Source organism: Ahaetulla prasina, chromosome 4 (genome assembly GCF_028640845.1).
Source record: "Ahaetulla prasina isolate Xishuangbanna chromosome 4, ASM2864084v1, whole genome shotgun sequence".
Classification (NCBI taxonomy): Eukaryota; Metazoa; Chordata; class Lepidosauria; order Squamata; family Colubridae; genus Ahaetulla; species Ahaetulla prasina.
This window is the reverse complement of record NC_080542.1, coordinates 30,585,340-30,604,660: the sequence shown is the minus strand read 5'-3', so window position 1 is coordinate 30,604,660 and position 19,321 is coordinate 30,585,340. Positions and strand designations below refer to the sequence as shown.

Sequence of the window (19,321 nt, the reverse complement as noted above, 5' to 3'; positions counted from 1 at the left end):
TGTTTTTAACCACTAGACCAAAATGGCCCTCTCCATTATAATTAGAATCTATAAAATGAGATTGCCATAATGACAGTTTATCTTACTACTAATTTTACCGGGACAAAGAAAGAAGGAAAAAATTACCAATACTACAAAAGAAATACACATTAAATAATAACTGATGTATAAAATTGGTAGCTTTTATATTTTCCATTTCATGTTTCCTTGTCCCTTAAGATTAATGGTAGACATTTAGTTATTTGTATCTAATTGTCAGTATCCTTTATCCCATCTCAGATTGGCACTGGATTCTCAGATGAGGATTTAGAGAAACTCCATAATTCACTCAAGGTAGGAACTTTTATCTATTCATTTGAATATGGTTTATTGATATCTTCTACTCCTTCATTTTTTAATGTTTAAGTCCTTAAGAAGAAAAAGAGGAAGAGTCCTTTAAAAGGAAAAAGCAGACTCTTTGGATTTGATTGGGCAATTACTCTTGACTCTTGATTTCTTCTCTCATTCACATGCCTAAGGTGACCAACCTATCCATTGACCTCAGAATAGTATTATATAATATTGCTGTTGTACTAATTCCTCTGAAAGTTTCTACTGCATAAATAATAGTTCTTGCTAGTGATCTGCAAAACAGAAAGCTCAGTCACCCATTTTGAGCTGGAAATGGCCCCTCGTGAAGATATTCAGAGGATTTGGGCTATATTTCAAGTTCTAAATGCTTTCAAACATGTCCAAAAGTACATTTATATGTGAAGTAGAATATTTCCAATTTTTAAGAGAATCACAGATTCTTAGTACTCACCCAGTCTCTGCATTACAGGATTATGTGATTCCACAGCCACGACGATACTACCGTTGGGGTGGAACAACTGAACCTGATCACTGGTTGGAATCCCAGCATGTTTGGGAAGTGAAGTGTGCTGATTTATCCATTTCTCCCATCCACAGAGCAGCATCAGGTTTGGTGAGTGATGGGCGAGATCTTCGAAAGGATTCATGTGTATAGCAAGGACTACATGTAATTTATATTCACCACAGATAGTGAATAAACTGTTAATTGGCTGTCATTACTTAGGAAATATTTTGAGATCACAGTTCTGGCAATATTAGTTTAGCATTCTGTAGCAATTTCAACACATTTTCTTAGGCAAATTTGTAAAGCTACCTCTTCAGCTGTTAAAATGACATTTTAAAATTAGAAATGTCTGTTACTGTTTAATAGGTATAAGGATTTTATTTTTATGCCATGCATGTATTAATTGTAGTTTTTTTTAATTAGGCCCTTGCATAGGCCCTAGTTACTGGAACAGTTTATTTTATTTTTGTGTATATGGTAACTATATAAGGTACAAACATTTAACTTGTAATGCACATAAATATATAATGTACGAGTAACAATTGTTCAGTAATCTATACTGGAAGAAAATGCAGAACTGTACTGTGGGTGATCCAGCTGTACTCTGAAAAGTTTAAATTTTATTTGATCGTTTGAATGTTTAAAATTACCATAATTATGTAGGTTTTTGATGTTCAGCTTGAAATACTACATTTCCAAGTGCTGTGCCAGCAGTAGGATGACTTGGGTAGAAAAAAATATAAAGCAATACTACTAAATAACATTTAACAATGGGAACTGGGCACTAAGTGGTGCAGTCATAAAATGTGGCATCATGTGACCATGTCTCTTAGCGATGGCCATTCCAGCATTTCCTGGTTGCCTTCATTAAGCAAATCCTACACCCTCATTAAGCGAAGATATGTATTTGCGATTTGGAACCTTTTGCCAATTTCTCTATAGACTTTCCTTGTAGGAATCCAACAAAGATCACAAATGGTGATCATATGACTAGCACACTGCCAACATCATAATCGCAACTCAGCATCAAGCATGCAGTTTGGGATCACATGATTGGAGATGCTACAATGGCCAGAACATCCGTGACAAGTCATAAGTGCCACTTGTTCAGTTCTATCACAATTTTGGTCACTGAATGGTCATTAACCAAGGACCACCTGTAATGGGGAAATAAATTTAGCATATGCTCTTAACCTAATGTAAATGTATTAATGCTAGAGGCATGTCCAAGGATTTGATAAGATCTGTTGGATTCTAAGCCCTTCACACAACTCATAAACTCAAAGCCTTTCTAAGAGACTTCAGATCTCATTGTTTCAGAAACCAGTGAAGAGTCATTCTGGTAGTGCTGGTTTTACTCTTATCATATAGTGGAATCATGCAAGCCTTGAAAATGATCTAGGAGTATATTTTTGATCTCACAGAAGCATCTCACTTCTCTGCTATTACACATGCCGAAGTATGTTAATTTAATAGTATAACATCGTCATAGTCTGTTCCTCAGATAAGCAAGCAAAATTGAAACAATAAATATTAACTATTATAGCCAGTGCCTTAACATAAACGTTTATATTTGAATATGGTTGCTTCGGTATATAAACGATTGTTCATAATAATGGTTCCTACACTTGCAAATTGGAAACCAATTTTTGATGTGTGGTTCTCTTCTGATGTTTCCCAGATGCATGATGTGTGTAGTTTTGTGTGTGTGTGTGTGTGTGTGTGAGAGAGAGAGAGAGAGACCAAAGTTGCTCCCAGAAATTAATAGCCTTGTGGATAGATTCAAATTAAGATCGAAAGTCATCTTTGCTAGCAAAAGACATTACTGGGAAGGGAACTAGCAATTAACCTTCTCTTCTTTGCCCAGAAAACAGTACTACAAAGGAGGCCTTAAGAAAGTAGCTTTTATGAAACTTCAAGGATAATTTATTATTCTTTGCAGGTGGACGAAGAAAAGGGCATCTCCTTACGTTTTCCCAGATTCCTGCGCGTCCGTGATGATAAGAAACCAGAAGAGGCAACTAGCAGTGTTGAGGTAAAGATGGCAAAATATCTATATATAAAGGGGAAATGAATCAGTCAAGAATTATTTGCAGTATATGCAAAATTGGATTCATGTCCTTTTACATTATTACCTGTAATCATGACAGACTAAGCAATTTTTGCATTTTTTTAATAAAAGTTTTGCTGCAAGTGCTAAAAAAGGCATGTGTGGGTATGGACAAAATTTCTATCCTTTTGGATTGAGCTTCAAATTACCCACATTACTCAATTTTCTAAATGAAGTAAATGACATGGGGTGGGGTTCATGGTAAAATAGATGCCTCATGACCCAGACCCATGAAAAGGTCATTTCAGGCTGCTCTCATAGCTACAAAGAAACACTGGGGTGGGGGTGGAGGATGAAAAGGGAATTTATCTTGCTTAGATTATTTGGGAAATTGCAAAGATTGGTTTGGTATGTTTGAAAAGAAATGTTTAGTATAATGAAGGGTTTCCCCAAGAGTGTAGAAGTTTACTGAGAATGGGATTGTAATGTTGGATAAACAGATAAGCAAACTACAAGTTTAGGACACTCGACCATCCTACAATCCTTATGTACAAATACTCAGCTACCTTTCTTTTAATACAGGTGGCTGAACTTTATCGGAAGCAGCAGCAGATCCAAAATCAAATGTCACTGGAAAAAGATGATGATTTCTATTAATAATACAGTTTATCTAATTGAAGTTTGTTTGGCATGAAGTCATAGCACTGAACATAACTGATTTGTATTAAGTTTGGGATAGACAGTAAAATGGTAACATTGGTTACAGGTTTTTGTTTCTGAGAGTAGTTTGTATCCCAGCTGCATGAAATTTTCTGTGATCAGGTATGAAACTTAAGTTGGTGAAAGTGTATAAATAAACCTTGATATTTTTAAACTCCTGTTTGTGTGGTGAGACATCTTCTTGGGACATCTGTAAGTCTGACTCAGAGCAAGTGTTTAAAATAAGTGTTTATTAGTGCATAGTTAGGTACAGGTAGCTTAAATTCTATAAAGTACATACCAAAAGAGGCTAATACACAGCTTCAGGACTGTTGTCCAAGTTGGGAGGAGAGGAAGGGGGGGGGAAAGGACACCATTGCAATACAGCCTTCCCTGATAATCCCGATGGCAGCCACAAACTGGCTAATCTTAGCTTTTTCCTACAATAGCAGTATCAATTTCTTTCAAACTAAATTCACCCTCCTTCTTACACCATTTCTTATCTCTACAACTCTGCATCTGTTTTGCATTACTATCTCCTACCCCAAAGGGTAATGCAGGCTAATAAGTGCCAACATTTCCCAAACTTAATATCTAACATGCTTGTTCTGTTCTTGCCTAAACTTTTCCTTTCATGAGAGTAGAGGGCCTCTAGGGGGTGGTTCGCAAGCGCTGACTGCGTGCCTTGTACACTTCAATGAGCAGATCCTTGACGTACTGGATCTCTCTCTCAATAGATTCTGCTTTCTCTCGCAGCTCGCGATTGCGTGCTTCCAAGGCCTGGCACTCATCCCCCAATGCTTCATGTTCAGCTCGTTTACGCTGACGGTACCGCAGGGCTGCTGTCTTGTTCTGATCTCTCTTCTTCTGGCGGCGATCCCCTTTAGGCGTTAGCACAAGTGACTGCTGAACTGAGGCACATATTTCATTGCCCTGCAGGGGGAGCTCAGCAGGCGTTTCCCCACCATAGAGCTCCAACAATTCTAAGCAACTTGAATCCAAGGTTTGCAAGGGTGCAGGTGTACTGTGGTGGTGGTCCAGTGAATGGAAGCCATCACCAAAAGGAAAGTGAAAATTCCCATCAGAGGGAGGGGTGCTGGGTGCTACCTGATCAGGTGAGAGTGTTTCCTCCAAAAAATAATCCTCCATCTGCTCCAATTCTTTTTTGAGCAGGGAGGCCATGGCCTCCAGGTCCGGAGCAGGAGGAGAGGGCAGTGAGATTGGCGAGGACTCCCCTGACACACTCAGGAGCGTGGCCAGGTCTGTGCGTTCCGTCATCCAGTCTGAGAAGCCATCGCCTATGCAGTTGCAAAAGCAAAATCAGACAAAGCCACAACTTAACAAGACAAACTAGAAAGTAAACTTATTTTCAGGTGTGTTTCAGAATAAAGCTTGTTACAGTTATGTACGGAATATTTTAGAGAAAGGTTATCTGAATTAGTATAGGAACAAATTATAATATGGGGTAAATAGAAACCAAAGTGGTGATGATGGGGAAAGAAGCTAAGGAAACGAATATTGAAAGACTACTAAAAGCCCTGCCCTTTCCTTGCTTAACTATCAAATTTGTGCTCCAAAATTTACACGTACCTTAGATAATAAGAAAAAGATTCAAGAAGATGCTAACTCTTTCTTGATCATCTGAATGTGTACCCTTACCCTTGGTTCCAGGTTGAAAAAAAGAAAACAATTGACCATGCAGATTAGACCCAGATACCTAAATGGATTCCTCTTTAAGTCTTTACTATCATCCCAACGCTGTAAGGAACCTTCAGAATGTTAGCACTTAATTATATTAAAATAGCCTAGCAAACTAGTATTAATCTTATGTCCCTAAAGAGGATATTCCTTGTCTCTTATACATGTAATTTATTCTACTCTCAGTCAAACTGGTCACCTGTTAGCACCGGGCGTTCCATGCCGAGGGCAAAGCCCTGATCCACAGGTCCGGGTAGCAGCTCACTGTGACTGGCATGGGGCAGCCGGTGCTTGAGCAGCTCCGGCCTGCAGGACATGGTGCTAGCTGGGATCATGGTCAGGTCCAGGTCCAGGGTCAGTGCTGCCAGCAGAGACATTGTATTGGTGATCACTCAGGTTCAGTGCAGGATTTGCACGTAGCAAGCAAGACGTGGCTCTGCTCCTGCAGGCAAGGATACTAGTGGTGATGGTGGTGGCGGCCAAAGGGGACCTGTAAAGCGACAGAAATGAATCTTATTTTCTCAATAAAATCATTAGCCAAGATTTCTTTCTATTTGTAAAACAGACTAGAATTTGTTTTACCTGTAGTAAAAAACATAGCACTTTGTTCTGGTACAATCAACTTGTGAAAAGATTTGTAGCTGGCAGGCCAATAATGGATACATAACTAGGCTGAGACCATACCCTATACAGCCATGATGGTGAACCTTTGGCAGGCAGGCCACAGGTGGCACGCAGCGCCCACTCTGGGCACATAAGCCATTGTCCCAGTTCAGGTCCACTGCACATGCACTGGCATGCTGGCCAGCTGGTCATCAGATCTTTGCCACACATGTGCAGGGGCAGGACACATGCACGGGGATGGGCCACATGAGCAGGGGGCGTGGACGCATTGCATTTGGCCACACAGACGCTTTGGGCACTCAGTCTGGAAAAAGTTAGCCATCACTGCTATACAGGTAGTCCTTGATTTACAACCACAATTGGGCCCAAAAGTTCTGTTACTAAGCAAGGCAGTTGTTAGAGAGTCACACCCCATTTTATGACCTTTTCGCCATAGTTAAGTGAAACAGTGCAGTTAAGTGAATCACATGGTCCTTAAGGGACTCTAGTTTTCCCCACTGACTTCTCTAGAAGCCAGCTGGGAAGGTCATAGGTGGCAATCACATGACCCCAGGGCACTGCAACCATCATAAATATACACCAGTTACTAGAAGTTTGATTATAGGACCATGGAGATGCTGCAGCAGTGATAAGTATGAGAATCGGTCATAAGTCACTTTTTTCAGTGCAACTGTAACCTTGAACAGCTGCTAAATGAATAGCTGTAGGTCAAGGACTACATGTACTAAGTATATAATTACCACTAGCCAAATTGATGAAAATTAAGGGGTGTGTTCAACTCTTCAAAATACCAAGGACAGCACTCAACAGGGACCATGAGCTTTGCTCCCTGCATCAGTATTACAAGCACCATAGTAGAAATTCCTCTCTTGCTAACAGTTGGAATCTTCCCCTATGTGCTCCCATAATCCTCAGCCAGCATAAGTTTTGTGGAAGTTTGGTCCAAGATCGCTGAAGATTCGAGGGCAGGTGCAGACATGCTTGTCTGCGGGAAGCAGGAGAAGAGGCAGTGACAAGAGTTGCGGTCACACAAAGGCTCCGCTCGCGGCCCGCCTTTTCTCAGTGGGGTTACGCAAGCCGCATCTGCTTCCTTCCCTAGAGAGCAGAAAGTCTTACTCTACTCCCCGATGGAAACAGGGGCGGGCAGACAAACAGGTTTTAGCATGCCAAGAAACTGAGGTGGGGGGGTAGGGAGGAGAGAAAACTAACACAGCTACTCTGCCTCTATTCAGACACTTGGAAACCCCAACACCCTTGAACGTGTCGCCCCCGATTCGTTACTTTTCCTTCAGTTATCCCCACGCCCACCGCACACCCCTGGGTCCTTCTCCCACCCTAAAGGTCCCCCCTTTCCCTGGAGTGGGTCGGGAGAAGATGAATGGGAAGAGACAGCACCCCAACATATTACTTACTCCATAATTGCCGATTCTGTTGCTGCGCGCAATACACGCTCGTTTTCCTCCGCGATCCACGCAGCCCTAGAAAGCCATGTCCTCGATCTCGCGTGCCTCGCCGGCGCTCTAAATCTTGAATCCTAAATGTGTGACAGGAGCAGAATGAGTCACAGCGGGGTGGAGCCTCCATATATATATCGCTCTAGCCTCCGAGCCTCATCGCAGCGGCTTCCCGTATCCTTCCGCCACCTTCTTGCCTGATGCTGCTTTCACTAATGCGCATGCTTCGGAGGTGGCGGAGGGGGGAGGACGCCCTTTTAGTATTTTTTTTTCCCCTCAAACCAGTTAAGGTGGAGATATATATAACCTTTAAAATAACCTTGTGTCTTTGTTACGAATTTATTTCCAAACTATTTGCTTATATAGTTCTTAGTGTGTTGAAAAGATCGTCCTCTTTTCCAGCGCTACCCGAAGCCTGATAGTATTTATTTGGCCAGAACATTCTGTATATTTCAAAATAATGAGCAGAGGCAAGCCTGTTAGTGCAGTAAGTCATAACCGTAAACTCCATAGAATAGAATAGAGTAGAGTAGAATAGAATAGAATAGAATTTTTTTTAATTGGCCTAGTGTGATTGGACATACAAGGAATTTGTGTTGATGCATATGCTCTCAGTGTACATAAAAGAAAAGATATGTTCATCAAGAATCATAAGGTATAACACTTAATTTATTTTATTTTATTTTATTTTATTAGATTTTTATACCGCCCTTCTCCCGAAGGACTCAGGGCGGTGTACAGCCAAATAATAAAAACCCCACAATATACACATTAAAACAAAACTTAAAACCAAGCATATTACATAAATGGCCGAAATTTAAAACAATTTAAAACCCTAAAATGCATAAAAACCCCAAATAAAATTTAATAAAACTTTTAAGCCAGTCCCGCTTGAATAAATAAATGCGTTTTCAGCTCACGGCGAAAGGTCCAAAGATCAGGCAATTGGCGTAAACCGGAGGAAGTTCGTTCCAGAGAGTAGGAGCTCCAACAGAGAAGACCCTACCCCTGGGGGCCGCCAGCCGACATTGTTTGACGGACGGCACCCTGAGAAGACCCTCTCTGTGTGAGCGTACGGGTCGGTGGGAGGCATAAGGTAACAGCAGGCAGTCCCGTAAGTACCCGGGCCCTAAGCCATGGAGTGCTTTAAAGGTGGTAACCAAAATCTTAAAGCGCACCCGAAAGACCACAGGAAGCCAGTGCAGACTGCGCAGGATTGGTGTTACATGGGAGCAACAAGTGGCTCCCACTATTACCCACGCAGCTGCATTCTGAACTAGCTGAAGCCTCTGGGTGCACTTCAAGGGCAGCCCCATGTAGAGAGCATTGCAATAATCCAAACGAGAAGTGACAATAGCGTGAGTGACCGTGCATAAGGCATCCCAGTCAAGGAAGGGGCGCAACTGGCGGACCAAGCATACTTGGTGAAAGGCCCTCCTGGAGACGGCCGCCAAATGATCATCAAATGACAGCCGCCCATCCAGAAGGACACCCAAGTTGCGTACCCCTTCCATTGGGGCCAATAACTCGCCCCCAACAGTCAGCTGCGGTTGTAGCTGACTGTACCGGGGTGCCGGCATCCACAGCCACTCCATCTTGGAGGGATTGAGCTTGAGTCTGTTTCTCCCCATCCAGACCCGTACGGCTTCCAGACACCGGGACAGCACTTCGACAGCTTCGTTGTGGTGGCCCGGGGTTGAGAAGTACAGCTGCGTGTCATCAGCGTACAGATGGTAACTCACCCCAAAGCCACTGATGACCTCACCCAGCGGCTTCATATAGATGTTGAACAGGAGAGGCGAGAGAATCGACCCGAGGCACCCCACAAGTAAGGCGCCTTGCGGTTGATCTTTGCCCCACTGTCAACACCGTCTGCGACTGGTCAGAGAGATAGGAGGAGAACCACCGATAAACGGTGCCTCCCACTCCCAAACCCTCCAACCGGTGCAGCAAGATACCATGGTCGATGGTATCAAAAGCTGCTGAGAGATCTAATAGGACCAGGGCAGAGGAACAACCCCTATCCCTGGCCCTCCAGAGGTCATCCACCAACCCGACCAAAGCTGTCTCCGTACTATGACCGGGCCAGAAGCCGGACTGGAACGGGTCTAGATAGACAGCTTCATCCAGGTACTGGGGAAGCTGCCATGCAACCACACTCTCTAAAACCTTCGCCACGAAGCGAAGGTTGGAGACTGGACGATAATTACCCAAAATAGCTGGATCCAGGGAAGGCTTCTTGAGGAGGGGTCTCGCCACCGCCTCTTTCAAGGCAGCGGGGAAATGAAGCATTTATAATTCCCCGGAGCCAGCCTCGTGTCACTTCCTGTGTAGCCAGCACTAACCAGGAGGGACACAGGTCCAGTAAACATGTAGTTGCATGTAACCTCCCCAGCAACCTGTCCATGTCCTCGAGAGCCACAGAATCAAACTCATCCCAAACAACCTCAACAAGACCCGTCTCCGTCATCTCATCTGGATCATCATAATTTTGGTCCAAACTATCCCGAAGCTGAACGATTTTATCGTATAGATAACCGTTAAACTCCTCAGCACGTCCCTGTAAGGGGTCATCCCGCCCCTCCTGATGAAGGAAGGAGCGGGTCACCCGAAACAGGGCAGCCGGGCAATGAGGATGGAAACGTAAGAACGTTTCGCCTCCCTCATTACCACTAGATAGGTCTTAGTAAAAGACCTCACTAGTGTCCGATCAGCCTCGGAACGGCTAGACCTCCAGGTGCTCTCTAGGCATCTTCTCCGGCGTTTCATCTCCCTCAGCTCCTCAGAAAACCAAGGAGCCAATTGAGATCTACGCCGGGTCAGAGGCCGCAAAGGCACGACACGGTCCAAAGCCCCAGCCGCGGCCCGTTCCCAGGCCGCAACTAGTTCTTCAGTCGTGCCGTGGGCAAGATCCTCAGGGAACGGCCCAAGCTCCGTCCGGAACCTCTCAGGATCCATCAGGCGCCTGGGACGGAACCAACGTATTGGCTCCGTCTCCCTGCGGTGGTGAACGAAAGTCTAGGCGAAGGAGAAAATGATCTGACCATGACACCGGTTCCGTCACTAAATCTCCTAGTTCCAGATCATTAAACCACTGTCCAGAGATAAAAATCAGATCTAGAGTGCCTCCCCCAATGTGTGTAGGGCCATCAGTTACTTGAATCAGGTCCAAGGCCGTCATGGAAGCCTGGAACTCCTGGACCACCGTTGATGACAAGCCGGCCAATGGCAAGTTGAAATCCCCCATGACCAAAAGTCTGGGAATCTCAACCGCCACCCCGGCAAGCACCTCCAGTAGCTCAGGTAGGGCTGTAGTCACGCAGCAAGGAGCCAGGTACGCGATCAACAGACCCATCTGATTCCTATGGCCCCACTTCACAAGGAGGGATTCACAGCCAGCTATCTGAGGCACAGCGGACTCCCTCGGCTCTAGGCTTTCTTTAATCACAACCGCCACCCCTCCACCCCTACCTTGGGCCCTCGGCTGATGGAATGCACGGAAACCCGGAGGGCACAGTTCAACCAGGGGTACACCCCCCCTGTACCCAACCAGGTCTCCGTAATGCCTGTAAAGTCCGCGGACTCCCTCTGAATAAGGTCACAGATCAAGGGAGCCTTATTAACCACGGACCGGGCATTGCACAGCATCAGTCGAAGACCCAAGCTCTGAGGGTCTTGGCCATCCGGGGAACGAGTAAGGACTGAGGGACCGGAGCACGTGATCGCTTTTAAACATCGAACACGTGCTCCCAGAGAATGATATGGCCCTTTGCCTCCGCCATATCTGCCTCTCCCACTTACCGTACAGATGGAATGATAGTCATAGGGTACAAATAAGCAATCAGGAAACAATATCAATATAAATCCTAAGGTTACAAGCAACAAAGTTACAGTTTATGTTCCCATGGAGAATAAATGAAGCAACCAAATTATATGAGCCAGCAATGTGGGGCAGCAGCCAAAAAAGCTAATACAATCATTGGTTATATAAACAAAGGCATAGAATCAAAGTAACATTTTATTTATTTTATTTATTTATTTTGACACAACAATATATATAAGTATCATACAAAAAGATTATATAGTGTATAAACATATATGAGAAAATATTAGAAGGAATAAGCATATATATATATAAGAAGAAAAAGAAAAACAATAGGACAGGAACGGTAGGCACGAAGTATTAATACATGAAGTATTAGTGTATTAGGCACTATTACATATAACACACACACACACACACACACACACACACACACACACATATGTAGGTCTTTGGTTATTTGGGTTTTCTCCCATAAAATTGGAAGTGTCTTAGCGACGTTTCGACGAAGTCTCATTCGTCATCTTCAGGCTTCAGCTTCATGCTTCTCCCTCTTCTTTGTGGCAGCTCCTGAGATATTGGAACACTACTATCATGTCATTATGTCTTCCTTTTCATTAAACTAGACATACCCAATTCGAGTAATCATTCTTTTTGTTTTACCCTCCAGTTCCCTAATCATCTTTGTTGTTCTTCTCTGCACTCTTTCTAGAGTCTCAACCTTCTAGAGTCTCAGTCTTTTTTATACTGTGGCAAACAAAACTGAATACAGTATTCCATGTGTGGTCTTCCCAAAGCATTATAAAGGGGTATTAACACTTCAAGTGATCTTGATTCTATCCCTCTGTTAATAAAGCCTAGAACTGTGTTGGCCTTTTTGGCAGCTACAGCAGACTGCTGGCTCATATTTAAATGATTGTCTACTAGGATTCCAAGATCACTCTAACAGTTACTATTATTGAGCCACGTACCACCTATAACTTTTGGTGCCGGTGCCCAAAGCACATGCATGCATACACAAATGCATGTGCTCATGCCTGAACCTCCAAAATGCAATGCGAGTGCCCTCCCTACATGTGCCCTGGCCCCAATGTGCATGCACCCCCCCTTCCCCCCCCTTGCTCCTTTTTGGCCTCCAGGTTGGTGCAGGAAGCTTTCCAGGCCCAAAACAGGGCACCAAGGGGCCTCGCGTGGGACCCTCATAACCCGTTTTGTCTTCCAGGTTGGTGCAGGAGGCTTTCCAGGTCAAAAATGGGGCATGGGAGAGAGGAAGGGGTGTATGCATGGGGGAGGGCTTGGGACCTGGAAAGCCGCCTGCACCAAACAGGGCACAGGGGCGCCGTGTGAGGCTCCCCCGCACCCCATTTTGGGCCTGGAAAGCCACCTGCACCAACCTGGAAGACAAAACAAGGTGCGGAGGCCCCACCCAAAACCCCCCTGCCCCCGATTTTGGTTTTGGAAAGCCTCCTGCACCAACCTGCACCAACCTGTGCATGTGCACCTCCCCCGGTGCATGCGCACCCGCATGTCCGCATATGCCCCGCCCCCATGCATGCCAGCAGACCCAAAGACCAGTTGGCCGGTATGAGGCACAGGTGCATGTGCTGTGGAATTGGGCTGGGGCGATAGCTAACACGCCTGCATAGGGGGCTCTGCATGCCACCTGTGGCACATGTGCCATAGATTCACCATCATGGACCTATATTATATCTATGCATTTGGTTTTTCTTGCCTAAACGTACATAGAACCTTACTTTTTTCCACCAATGAATTTATAGGCAAGTGATAGATTTGCTGCAACACAACCACCACACAGTGACCTTTATTTCCAACCAGACTTCAAATATTGTTCTTTTTATTTGGCATGTTTTTCTGGCAATCCTTATCGAGGGAAAATGTGTAATCTGCAGCGTTAAACAAACAACAGAGACTGCCAAGCAGGGTCATCTTCCAGTACAAGCAAAACTAAATCTGGAATCGTTCCCCATCCCACTGTTTACCTTTCTAAACTGTTATAGTTATTACTTTCCCATTTCAACTGTTAATTGGCAGCCTTTGATCAGTATCTTGATCTCCTTCCAAAGGAAGTAAAATAATACTAACAAAGCCTACATAGCACTGGGCAAAATCTTATATAACACATCAAATAAATTATAGTTTTAAACTCTGTGAATTTTCTATGGCTCACAAGGTTATACTCTTCCTTCCTGATCCCCATAAACGTAGCAATTTAACTGTACATTAAATACATCGCTTTTTCTAATCGCCACTACTTAGTGGAAATCACCGATTGCGTCTGACGCCCTTTCACCACAGAGTCAGAGAGTCTAACAATCCGCTCCGACTGAGATCATAACTCCGGCTCTGCGATTCATTTCTGTGCCGCCTACGCGGACTAGACATTAGCAGAGACAAAATGAGATTTGAGGACTATTTTATCGGCGCAGACAGCGGAACACACCCAGCTAGCCGGAGAAACAGTAAATTGCACCAGCGTTGCATCAGCTGTGGGCGTACTTGGTGAACTCTCAGAGCTTGGTTGTCTCTGATTGGCTACAAGGTAGGAGAGTGTAAGGCCAAGACTGGTCTCAGGAAACGTCAATCTCTCCACCGGTAAATTCCAAAAACTTTTTTTTCTCCCCTAGTTTGACCAGGCAATCATTGTGCCCAAACGCAGGGTAATTCTCCCAGGTCAAACAAACTTACTATTTGTTGTCCTCAGTGCTAATCAGGATTCCATAAGTTCTTTCAAGGAAGGAAAATTACAACTTGTCCTATGGTGAGGTGAGGCTGGTTCCTCTCCCCCCCCCTCTGCTTGTCCTTTGTCCATATTTGTCAATGACATTTCAAATGCCTCCAGAGATTCTTGAAAGAATGGCTGGGAAGCTGGATTAGAATCTAGGTTTCTGAATACTGGATCTGGGTGAGAGTAAATTACAAACTGAAACATTCCCTGTTCGTTTTGGGTGAGGAAAGAGGACAAGTGTGGGTGAATATTGAATTCTTGATAGCACAATCCCATTATTCCAGGAGGGGAAAGTCCTAGCATAGAATTCACTGGATTGATTACTGTTTCTCATTCACAGTTTTTCTACTTTGTCTGTTATTTATTTCCCTCTGGCTTTTATCTTAATTCTGCTAAAAACTGGAAAGGAACTTTAAGCAAACCTGGACACAGAGAAGAGACAGAGAAAGTTGCTGTCACAGAATTGCAAATAATTTTTGAAAAAACTCAACAATTTATTTATTTATTATTTAAATTTCTTAAATTATAGGCGTTACGGAGACCTGGTTGGGCACTGAAGGGGGTGTGCCCCTGGTCGAGATGTGCCCACCAGGTTTCCGTGCATTCCATCAGCCGAGGGCCCAGGGTAGGGGTGGAGGGGTGGCGGTTGCTATTAAAGAGAGTCTAGAGCCGAGGGAGACCACTGTACCTCAGATTGCCGGGTGTGAATCCCTCTTTGTGAGGTGGGGTCATAGATGTCAGATGGGCTTGCTGGTCGCGTACCTGGCTCCTTGCTGCGTGACAGCTGCCCTGCCCGAGCTCCTGGAGGTGCTTGCCGGGGTGGCAGTGGAGACCCCCAGACTTTTAGTCATGGGGGACTTTAACTTGCCATCTGCCGGCTCGTCATCGACGGTAGCTCGGGAGTTCTTGGCCTCCATGACGGCCTTGGACCTGACTCAAGTAGTGGATGGCCCCACTCACATCGGGGGAGGCACACTGGACCTGATTTTTGTCTCTGGTCAGTGGTTGAGAGATCTGGACTTAAAGGAAATAGTCATTGAACCTTTGTCATGGTCAGATCACTCTCCTTCGCCTGGACTTTCTGACCGCTACCCAACACCGCAGGGAGACGGAACCATTACGTTGGTACCGTCCCAGGCGCCTGATGGACCCAGAGAGGTTTCGGACGGAGCTTGGGCCACTTCCTGAGGGTCTGGCTCACGGCACGGCAGAGGAACTAGCTGCAGCCTGGGAACGGGCTGCGGCTGGGGCTTTAGACCGTGTCGTGCCTTTGCGACCTCTGACCCGCGAGATCCCAACCGGCTCCTTGGTTCTCCGAGGAGCTGAGGGGATGAAACGCCGGAGAAGACGCCTAGAGAGTTCCTGGAGGTCCAGCCGCTCAGAGGTTGATCGGACACTAGTTAGATCCTATACTAGGACCTACCTAGTGGCACTGAGGCGGCGTTGCTCGCCTCCTCCCTCATTGCGCCGGCAGATAACCGCCCAGCTGCCCTGTTTGGTGACCGCTCCCTCCTTCACCAGGGGAGCGGGATGACCCGTTGCAGGGATGTGCTGAGGAGTTTAACGGTTATCTATACGATAAAATCGTTCAGCTTAGGGACGGTCTGGACCAAAATTGTGGCGATTCAGACGGGTATCTGAGGGCGGTCTTGGTGATGTTGTTTGGGATGAGTTTGACCCTGTGACTCCGAGGACATGGACAGGTTGCTGGGTAGATTGAATGCCACCACGTGTTTATTGGACCCGTGCCCTCCTGGCTGGTGCTGGCCACTCAGGAGGTGACACGAGGCTGGCTCAGGGATTACGAGTGCTTCCTTGTTGGAGGAGTCTTTCCGCCGCCTTGAAAGAGGCGGTGGTGAGGCCCTCCTCAAGAAGCCTTCCTGGACCCGGCTGTTTTAGGTAATTATCGTCCGGTCTCAACCTTGCGGCGAAGGTTGTAGAGAGTATGGTGGCATATCAGTTTCCCCTGCACCTGGAGGAAACTGTCTATCTGGACCCGTTCCAGTCCGGCTTCCGACCCGGTTACAGCACTGAGACGGCTTTGGTCGCGTTGGTGGATGATCTCTGGAGGGCCAGGGATAGGGGTTATTCCTCTGCCCTGGTCCTATTAGACCTCTCAGCGGCTTTTGATACCATCGACCATGGTATCCTGCTGCGCGGGTTGGAGGGATTGGGAGGGGGAGGCACCGTTTATCGGTGGTTCTCCCCCTATCTCCCCGACCGGCCGCAGACGGTGTTGACGGGGGGGCAGAGGTCGACCCCGCGGCGCCTCACTTGTGGGGTGCCGCAGGGGTCGATTCTCTCGCCCCTTCTGTTCAACATCTATATGAAGCCGCTGGGTGAGATCATCAGTGGCTTCGGTGTGAGGTACCAGCTGTACGCTGATGACACCCAGCTGTACTTTTCCACACCGGGCCACCCCAATGAAGCTATCAAAGTGCTGTTCCGGTGTTTGGAAGCCGTACGGGTCTGGATGGGGAGAAACAGGCTCAGGCTCAATCCCTCCAAGACGGAGTGGCTGTGGATGCCGGCATCCCGGTACAGTCAGCTGAGTCCGCGGCTGACTGTCGGGAGCGAGTCATTGGCCCCGATGGAGAGGGTGCGCAATTTGGGCGTTCTCCTGGATGCACGGCTGTCTTTTGAAGACCATTTGACGGCCGTCTCCAGGAGAGCTTTCCACCAGGTTCGCCTGGTGCGCCAGTTGCGCCCCTTTCTAGACCGGGATGCCTTGTGCACAGTCACTCACGCCCTTGTGACGTCTCGTCTGGACTACTGCAATGCTCTCTACATGGGGCTCCCCTTGAAGGGCATCCGGAGGCTGCAGTTGGTCCAGAATGCAGCTGCTGGTGATAGAGGGAGCCCTCGTGGCTCCCGAGTGACACCCATCCTCGCAGGCTGCACTGGCTACCTGTGGCCTTCGGGTGCGCTTCAAGGTGTTGGTGAACGCCTTTAAAGCGCTCCATGGCATAGGGCCGGGTTACTTACGGGACCGCCTGCTGCTACCGAATACCTCTCACCGACCCGTGCGCTCTCACAGAGGGACTCCTCAGGGTGCCGTCGGTAGCGACAGTGTCGTCTGGCGACACCCAGGGAAGGGCCTTCTCTGTGGGGCTCCCGCCTCTGGAACGAACTCCCCAGGACTTCGCCAACTTCCGGACCTCCGAACCTTTGCCATGAGCTTAAAACTTACTTATTTATCTGCGCTGGACTGGGTTAGTTTTTAAGTTATGGGTTTTAATGGGTTTTATCTCCAAATTTTAATTGTGGCCAATTTAAATAAGTTTTTTAATTGTATTTTAATTGTATTTATAGTGTATTGTGTATTTTTACTTGGCTGTGAACCGCCCTGAGTCCTTCGGGAGAAGGGCGGTATACAAATTTAAATAATAAATAAAATAAATAAATAAAATTTCTTATTTATTTATTAAATAACACACAATTTTCTTTTCCTAACTAAATGTTCTCCTGTTAGTAATTTTGAACTATAGTTTCTAAGAAACTGAACAATCTTTGTTCTTTTCCCTTACTTTTCTCTGCACTACATCCTACAACATCTTGAATCTCCAAAGACCTATGCAAGGGTCCTCTTTGTAGACTTTAGCTCAGCATTCAATACCATCATTCCAGACACTCTTAACTAAGGTAAACCAGCTACAGGTACCTGATAACACTTGTAAGTGGATCATAAGCTTCCTAACAAACAGGAAGCAGCAGGTGAACCTAAGCAGAATCACATCAGATATCTGTACAGGGCTCCCCAGGGCTGTGTGCTCTCCCCACTTCTCTCTGTATACCAATGACTGCATCTCTAATGATCCATCTGTTAAACTACTGAACTTTGCAGATGACACAACAGTGATCGGTCTCATTCGAGACAACGATGAATCTACATACAGACGAGAGGTTGAACAATTAGCCTTGTGGTGGGACCAGAACAATCTGGAACTGAACACACTCAGAACTGTAAAAAAGGTGGTAGACTAGGAGAAACCCTTCCATACCTCCACCTCTTACAATACTAGACAACACAGTATCAACAGTAGAGACCTCCAAATTTGTAGGTTCTACCATATCGCAAGATCTAAAATAGACAGCTAACATCAAAAATATCATCACAAAAGGACAACAAAGAATGTTCTTTCTGTGCCAACTCAGAAAGCTCAAAACTGCCCAAGGAGCTGCTGATACAGTTCTACAGAGGAATTATTGAGTCTGTCATTTCTATAACTGTCTGGTTTGGTTCTGTAACCCAACAAGACAGACACAGACTTCAGAGGATAATTAGAACTGCAGAAAATCTGCCTTCCACTGTGGACCTGTATACTGCATGAGTCAAAAAGAAGGCTGTGAAAATATTTACAGACCCCTTGCATCCTAGACATAAACTCTTTCAACTCCCTCAAAACGATGCTACAGAGCACTGCACACCAGAACAACTAGACACAAGAACAGTTTTTTCCCGAACACATCAGTCTGCTAAAAAAAAATTCCCTCAACACTGTCAAACTATTACTAAATCTGCACTACTATTAATCTCATTGTTCCCATCACCCATCTCCTTCCACTTATGTAATTTTGTTGCTTGTATCCTTATATTGATATTGATTGTTTCCTGATTGCTTATTTGTACCCTATGATTATCATTAAGTGTTCTACATTAGAATTCTTGATGAACATATCTTTTCTTTTATGTACACTGAGAGCATATGCACCAAGACAAATTCCTTGTGTGTCCAATCACACTTGGCCAATAAAAAATTCTATTCTATTCTATTCTATTCTATTCTATTCTATTCTATTCTATTCTATTCTATTCTATTCTATTCTACTTCAAACAAGCTTTCTTAATTAATTTTAATTGCTGTAGAATACTCCTGCCCATCATACTATCATTTTTTCCTATCATTTCAAAATATAAACTTGTGCAGTATTAATCTTTTTTAATATAAAGATTGCATTCTTTTTCTTCACAAGGAAGCATTTGTCTATATAATTGCATTTACTATTGTGTATAGCAAGAACTGTATACATAATGTGTGCATGCATTCCAGAAATTTCTATATTGCAGTGATTGTTAATTTATCTACTCATGCAAGAAGTCATAGATTAGGAGATTCACAGGTGAAGGGACAAATGTAGCCCCCAAAACTTGGATGCAACCCCCAATGCTGTCCAAAATACAGTGTAATTTTTATTAATACAACAAAATATAATCATTAAATGTATTAGCAGATAACTATCTTATTGAATGAAATTTCTTCTTTTAGTTAAATTTAATGTTTGCTTTTGTTTGACCCTATTCACTTTTTATGCTGACCCTACTAATTGTTTGCCATGCATTCCCAATATACTAGTCAAAGGCTAACAATAA

At 45.0% G+C, this 19,321-nt stretch overlaps 2 protein-coding genes across 3 annotated transcripts in view; one reads left to right on the top strand and one right to left on the bottom strand.

Annotated features, from left to right (window-relative positions):
* The window catches only part of LIG1 (DNA ligase 1), a 49,525-nt gene extending 45,741 nt beyond the window's left edge, over positions 1–3,784 (top strand). For both annotated transcript variants that reach the window (XM_058180881.1, XM_058180882.1), the window contains exons 24-27: positions 280–333; positions 821–964; positions 2,799–2,891; positions 3,489–3,784. In XM_058180881.1, coding sequence (XP_058036864.1) covers positions 280–333; positions 821–964; positions 2,799–2,891; positions 3,489–3,563 — 366 coding nt within the window. In that variant the 3' untranslated portion in view covers positions 3,564–3,784. The remainder of the gene's footprint in view (positions 1–279; positions 334–820; positions 965–2,798; positions 2,892–3,488) is intronic.
* A 52-nt stretch (positions 3,785–3,836) lies between these two features.
* ATF5 (activating transcription factor 5) lies at positions 3,837–7,479 on the bottom strand. The gene is made up of 3 exons (XM_058180898.1): positions 7,340–7,479; positions 5,503–5,793; positions 3,837–4,903 (listed from the first exon to the last, which is right to left on the bottom strand). Exons 2-3 carry the CDS (start codon positions 5,678–5,680, stop codon positions 4,257–4,259), a joined length of 825 nt encoding a protein of 274 aa, XP_058036881.1. The 5' UTR covers positions 5,681–5,793; positions 7,340–7,479; the 3' UTR covers positions 3,837–4,256.
* Between the last annotated feature and the right edge of the window lie 11,842 nt (positions 7,480–19,321).

Bases quoted from the DNA above. Each gene is read 5' to 3' on its own strand.
- ATF5 (XM_058180898.1), bottom strand. From the start codon at position 5,680: ATGTCTCTGCTGGCAGCACTGACCCTGGACCTGGACCTGACCATGATC. The intron at 4,904-5,502 runs GTGACCAGTTTG...GCAACTGCATAG, and splicing joins GGAACGCCCGGTGCTAACAG to GCGATGGCTTCTCAGACTGG.